The sequence below is a fragment of the Lactuca sativa genome, chromosome 3, assembly GCF_002870075.4.
Source record: "Lactuca sativa cultivar Salinas chromosome 3, Lsat_Salinas_v11, whole genome shotgun sequence".
Taxonomy (NCBI): Eukaryota; Viridiplantae; Streptophyta; class Magnoliopsida; order Asterales; family Asteraceae; genus Lactuca; species Lactuca sativa.
In genome coordinates, this window is record NC_056625.2 from 268583392 (window position 1) to 268590498 (window position 7107).

A 7107-nucleotide genomic window follows, 5' to 3' on the forward strand; every position below is an offset into this window, starting at 1 on the left:
AAATAAACAATAGGGATCATCCGAGTTAAAAAATAAGTTAGAGACTAAACACACAAATTACCCAAACTATATGGACCATTCGTGTAATTTACTCTTACATTTTCGATGTGTTCAAATCTAGTTAACAATTTTTTTTATACACATCTAGATAACGAACTTTTTGGAAGTGTTCACATATGACCATTCTGACCGGATGTAACCTGTTACAGCCGATTATAATGGTTATATGTAAACACTCTCAGAAAATTCGTTAACTAGATGTGTACAAAAAAAAAAAAAAATAGTTACTTAGACGTGAACAAATCAAAAAAGTAATTACCTTATTAATTCTATTTCCCTAAAAATAAAAAATACATTCAAATATAATCCTTTTGTTTTTTAAATAGTAAGGGAATATTGTATTATTGCGTAGTTCTGAAATACCAACTTGAACTGAATCCGTTTGCTGATTTCACTTTTATAAAATCGAAAACCCACTCATGCTCGTGACTCTGCAATAAACCCTCTACCAAACTCCACTTTCTAGCTTCGTGAACCCCAAAAAAACCCACGCGAAGGAGCCGATAAAGGGGAGCTACTGCTACAGTCTACATAGCAGTCACGAAACCCTTCTAGTAAGTATCATTCTCTCATCTTGATCTTTTGATTTCCAAATTTGGTACAACATTCTTGAGCAAGTTGTAAAATTAGGGCAAGTTTTGATTGTAATTTCTCCCGATTTTTTCATCTAGATTGAATCATTATATGTTTTCTTGTGTTTGATGTAGAAGAAATGCATGTACGCTTCATGTTCCATGTATATAAATCCCAATTGAATTTGTTTCTGGAACACCCTTATTCCGATCCTGATTCTGTTTTATAGGCGGATAATTAGGGATTTTGAGTTCGAAGATGTAATGTGTTGGTGTTCTAATCTCGTTAGGTTCATAGTTATTTGAATTAGGGTTTATTCGTGAATTTGGTTTATTCCTCTTTGTTTTCATAATCTTTTGAAATAGATTCTCATTTTGAAAAAATCCTTTATTTTCCTTTTCATAATCTCCATTGATTGACCTCCATTATTTTTTTCATTCAAGGGTTTGGTAGTCAGGCTTAGCTGATTGTCTAATATATAATTTAAGGGTTTCCTTTTATTTAGGGTTAAATGCAAGAAATGTCAATCCATTTTCATTAGTATTTGTTTAATATTGCAGCCTACTTTCGTTTTTTTTTTTGTAAGTACTTTGGGAAATCTACCATGTTATAGCAATGTCATCGAAATACAAAGCACTTTTTACTACTATAATTGACTATTTTTTTCTAAATATAATGTCCTCATAAGAGAAAAACTATAGTAGAAACAAATAAAACTAAGATGCTATAATAATGTTTTTGATTTGTTTTCTTATCAGTATGTTGTACTTTGAAAAATCTACCCAGTTATACGAATGCCATCCAAATACAAAACAAATTTCAATGCTATGATTGAGTAGATTCTTAAAATTACGTCCCAATAATAAAAATTAGAGTAAATTACATATTTTGATCTCTCAGTATAGCTGATTTTTTCAAATTTTGTCCCAAAAAATTTTCTATTGCAATTTTGGTCCGTGACGATTTTGGTCTTTGTTCCTAACAAAAAGACTATATTTGGTCCTTGAGTATACCTGGTTTTTACAATTTTGGCTTCTATTCCACATAAAATGACTATTTTTGCAATTTTGGTCCCAAAAGGTTTTCCTATGCTGTTTTGTTCCTTGAGTATACTTGTTTTTTGCAATTTTGGTCCGAAAAATAGTTGTTTTACTTGTAACACAGACCAAAATTGCAAGAAAAAAAACTTTTTGTAACCAAAACTGAAAAAAATCAACAATACCTAGGGACCAAAAATGTAATTTACTTTATCAATCTGAAAATAAATACAGTGGTAGATTTTTCAAAGCACAATGTCTATATAATCATATCAATCAAATCACATTGCTATTTCATCCATTTTACCCTAGTTTTCCTTATTTAAGATTCTTATGATATTTTTGGTCTATGTTTTAAATAAAATGACTATATTTGGTCCCTGAGTATACCTCTTTTTTGCAATTTTGGTCCCTATTCCACATCAAATGACTCTTTTTAGTCCCAGATTATAGCTATGTTTGCCATTTTTGTCCCAAAAATAGTCTTTTTACTTACAACACATACCAAAAACGTTAAAAAACCTCAAATAATGACCAAAATTTGTAAGCAAAAACTTTTCGTGACCAAAACTGAAAAAAAATACAATCCTCAGGGACCAAAAATGTAATTTAACTTATCAATCTGAAAATACAGGTTAAAAGATTTCAAAAAAATGTTTCTCAAAGTACAATTAAACTGGAACGTGGTAATCCCAGCTGAAAGCCTAGACATCAAAGGGCTAATGTTACAAAAAGCCATTCTCATCCGCCTACTCGATGACTTCTCCACCAAAAGAGCCACCAAAGACCTGGGCTACCTCCTAGCGGTAACCACCCTGGACAAGATCGGAGAAGGCAAAGTCCGGGAACATTCCGGCGATGTTCTTTTTCCGGTGACCTTCACATGCCTCTCTTTCAAGGTGTTCAAGGGTGAGATTGTTGAAGGGGTTGTTCACAAGATCTTGAAACATGGTGTTTTCATGAGGTGTGGGCCCATTGAGAATCTTTATTTATCGAATCAAAAGATGAGTGATTACGAGTATCAGATTGGGGAGAGTCCGTGTTTTTTGAATATGAAAACGGGGTCGAGGATTGAGAAGGATGTGGGGTTGAGGTGTGTGGTGATTGGGGTGAAGTATATGGAGGCCATGAAGGAGATTCAAGCGGTTGTTGGGTTGGAAGGGGATTATTTGGGTCCGGTTTAGGAATAATTTGGTAAAATAAAGTTTAAGGATGATGTGGATGTGGATGTGGATGTAATTTGGTAGGAAGGTTTGTTTGATTTGAAATGTATTGTTGTGGTACTTTGGATTTGGTGTAGGTTGTTTATAGGTTTGGTTCAAGTTTGGATCGGTATCAATTTGGACCATGAAGTAATTAGATGTTTTTGGTCCTTTTAATTTGGAAAATATAAAATCTAAATTTTAAGTTTTGAATAGGGTTAATGTCATACGGTGGTTAAACTCTTTATTGTTAACCGAAAACCAGATTCAATCGACTAAAATCATTGGGTGGAGATGTTGGTTGACTTTGTGCTAATTTTTCTTCAACTATTACATCTTCAACCGATATCAATTTGAGTGGACGCTGTTCCAAACCGTGGTTTTGCCACCTGGACTCAGAACACCATCCCATGGGTGCGGTCAAGCGTGGTTTAGGCCGCATAGTGGCGAGGAACAGCCGTGTGATTTGATTTGTGTGTGCTTTTTGACCGTTTGATGCTCCTTTTGTTGATATATATATATATATATATATATATATATATATATATATATATATATCTTTTTTTACAAAATCTTCATTCAAATTCCTTATTATTTTATCATCTTTTCTTCATTTTTTTTAAATGTTTTCTTTCAAAAGGCCTACCAACAAAAAAACACCCGTTATAAACACCACAATTCAAATACTTTCATATGATCAAGCGATTTTTTTGCCTCCGTATCACCACTATGGTGGTATGCTTCCATATTTTCCACAACGACCAACATAACCACTACCACAACCCGACTCGGATTTTTATTTTTAATTAATGAAATACTATCTTTTAAAAAAAATAAAGATTTTATCCATTAAAAAAAATAAATAATAAATAAATAAACCTGAGTGTCATATCACTCATTGTGCATGACGACAAACCACACTATTGTGGTAAAATGAAAAAGTGTGACACCATTCCCTCCAGTCTTATATTTCATGCTTTGTGTTTCATTGTTCTCATCAACTACATATGACTAATAGTGACAGAAAAAAAAATCCAAAACTATTGTATAAGTTTTATGGTTAGTAAATCACTAAGTCATGACAAACGTAATCTCATGATGTCAACATGGACCATGCAAAGTTTATAATTTCGTATTCGTTTATTTTACTAATGATGGGATATATGTAATAATGTAACTAACAAATAACTAGTATGATAATAAACAATGGTAATTGAATTGTTGTGTTTTAATAGTTTATAAAATATCATGTAGAGTTGTAGACACTTTGACAAAATTGGACTTTTTCTGTCGAAAAGCACTAGAATAGAAGAAGAAAAAAAAGGACTAGAAAATAGAAATTGGGGGTGGACTTGGGCCTAAATCAGTTAACTATTCCCATTGTTTACATGAAATTTTTTCTAAAACTGAAAACCAACAAGAAATTGATTTGATTGATCGTCATTTATAGGTTTACCTTAAAGTTAGTCATATTTTTCCTTTGTTTGTCTTTTTTTACATTCAAGGAGAAGTGACTTTGATTTCTATCTCCTCTACTCTATTCTGTTGTGATTTACGGGGCCTATTGTTGTTGCTTTTGATCGTGATTTTAAAAGTAATTTTTATTCTTTTTGTCATTTCATTATTTAAGGGAGTTAAGGCCCTATTACATGGGAATGATTTTTTTTTTGTCTTTCTTAAATAAAAAAGAAAATACTATTTCAGTTTTTCTTAGGGACATAAAAAAGATAGAAGCATGATTGGCTAAACTAGCTGCAAGTCCAATGACAAACATAACAAACATTAATTAAACTATTAATTTTGGAGAATATTATCATAATTAAATGTAAAATTTATTAATTATAGAAAATATTCATAATTAATGTATTTCACATTTAATTATAGTAATATTTCTCATAATTAATGTTTCTTATGTGTGTCCTTAAGGCACATATTAGAAAATCTCTTTTATATATATGATTATATCTACTTTAATAAATAAAGATATTTTTATCATAAGTCACACTCTCATTCAATTTGCTAAATGTTATTTTTTGGTTATTTTGATTTTTTTTTTCACATCTCATTTTATAGATTTTTCTTATTTTATTAAAATTCCACATAATATTTTAATGTAATAATTACAATAAATATAGTAATAAATTGATATCAATTTCATTAATAGACTTATCTTTTGATTTTAAAATTCTTAAATTTAAATGCATTAGTTTCTTTTGTTTATTTATTTAATTATTTTTTTAATTTAAAACATAAAAAAATATTTCAAATTTAATAATACATTATTTTTCTTATTTTCTTATAAATCAAAAGTTCTCAAATATTCAAACCTTTATATATATATTTTAAAATTAACTCATGTAATACTTGGCCTCACAACTAGTTTTATATATATGAGTATTCTGCAAAAGTATTAAGAAATTTTCAAAACATATAAATTACATAAAATTATTTATCTATAACACACATTTTGTTTAAATAAAAAAGTAATTAAGTCAATTTACAAAATTATAAATTTTATTTTTGTTAAAGGTTATTTGAAATAAATAGCTTTTGGATTTGAAATTTTTTATTTTAACTAAAACTAAAAACTTTTACGGTAAAAAAAAATCGAATTTTTTTAAAAAAACTAAAAGCTAAAACCTCCTAAATCCTAAAAACTGCATTTGCTAATTCTGATTTTGTTATTTATTAACGTTGAAATGTTAAGAGTAAACAAGCAAGCAATTGCTGCAACAATTACATACATAAATGAAATTCCCTTAAGACATTTGTTAAGTCGAATTAATTTGTAGCAACTAGCAACCAATTATCTAAATTTGATTCTATTTTAAGCATTGCATTAATCTACAGATAAAAATATCCTGAACTCGATTGAATACCTAAACCGATTTTGATTTTGATTTTGATTCTAAATTTTGAGTTTCAATGTCATGCGAATGCAGTAAATTGGCAACAAGAACACAAATTGGATCAAAATTCACAATCCACAAACAACAAATATGAGATCATATGTAACAAAAATAGCCATTGAAACAACATGACATGATCATCAAACAATCTACATGTATATAAAAATCGTAAGAGCAATGATCAAAGTATTGTTAGTAAAATCCAATTTGTTCTTCAACAATTCAATCAAACCTGCATGTAAGCTCCTTGTGAATCTCCATCTTCATCAACACCTGAAAGCAAAGCTCCATACGGCGATTCAGTATCATCAGGAGTCCTCAATATCGCGTGTAAGCTCACCAGAAGACCCGCGATCACAATCGAGAGAAATATGTTCCACCAAACTCCGGCAACAGCAACCGCCACGATCGTAATCACGATCAACGAAATCAGAACCAAACGATCGCCGAATTCGAAATCGAAAACGATTAACGGTTCGTCTCTGGCGAAGAAGAGGAAGATCCAACCGACGATGATGAACAAGAACACGATTGCGGCGATTGGGCGGAGAATTAGGGTTAAGATGAAGATGAGTAGGGAGATGATGGCGTAGTTGCCGCGGAAGGTGTAGAGGTTTTTCTGGAACCGGAGGGAGAGTTCGGGGAAGGAGAGAGGGAGGGTGAAGGAGGTGAGGAAGTCGTCGAACCATGGACGGATTGCGTGGCGGATTTCGGCGGTGGTGCTGTAGGTGTTGGTAGCGCCGGCGTCTGGTGTCATTGTGTGAGGGAAGGGGGATTGAATGGATAGGTAGTGATGGTGAGACTATGGGAATGGAAGACGTCAAAAGGTAAAGGAGAAGAGTAGTGTATTCTCCGTCGTTATCATGGGTTCCTCCGTCGTGAGTGGTGGAGCTGTCGGCTGTGAGGTCGGCTGGCGGTGGTAATATCTTTCTATTAATAAACAAAGTGGCGTGTGCGAATGACTCAAAGTCAACAAGCAAGCATTCTTGTTTGACGGGGTCTATTACAATATTAGACCACTTAAAGAATTAAACAAATTTTCATAGTTAAAATCATAATTATTAATTAATTGTTTTTAAAAAATTATTAAGTAAGAAAGGTATGTGATTGTCATGTAATTTTATGTGAAATATTTGAAATTATTTTTTAAGATACATGAGATATTATTTATGTGTGAATTAATAAAAAAAATGATGTCATATAATAAAATATAAAATATAAAATTGATCATAAAATAAAAACCACAATCAATGAAGCAAATGAAAATTGGTATATGACAAATTACAAAATTAGGTTATTATAATAATGAAAGTAAAAAAGGGGTTA

General features: G+C 31.2%; 2 protein-coding genes across 2 annotated transcripts; one reads left to right on the top strand and one right to left on the bottom strand.

Annotated features, from left to right (window-relative positions):
• Positions 1-442: 442 nt before the first annotated feature.
• Positions 443-3087, top strand: LOC111877051 (DNA-directed RNA polymerase V subunit 7). Its single transcript, XM_023873595.3, has 2 exons — positions 443-614; positions 2305-3087. The coding sequence occupies exon 2, from the start codon at positions 2324-2326 to the stop codon at positions 2852-2854; it is 531 nt and encodes a 176-aa protein (XP_023729363.1). The 5' UTR covers positions 443-614; positions 2305-2323; the 3' UTR covers positions 2855-3087.
• Positions 3088-5837: 2750 nt separating this feature from the next.
• Positions 5838-6767, bottom strand: LOC111877050 (PRA1 family protein D). Its single transcript, XM_023873594.3, has one exon. It carries the CDS (start codon positions 6536-6538, stop codon positions 6008-6010), a length of 531 nt encoding a protein of 176 aa, XP_023729362.1. The 5' UTR covers positions 6539-6767; the 3' UTR covers positions 5838-6007.
• Positions 6768-7107: the final 340 nt, after the last annotated feature.

Excerpts from the sequence above, each read along its gene's own strand:
- LOC111877051 (XM_023873595.3), top strand. The coding sequence starts at position 2,324 with ATGTTTCTCAAAGTACAATTAAACTGGAACGTGGTAATCCCAGCTGAA.
- LOC111877050 (XM_023873594.3), bottom strand. The coding sequence starts at position 6,538 with ATGACACCAGACGCCGGCGCTACCAACACCTACAGCACCACCGCCGAA.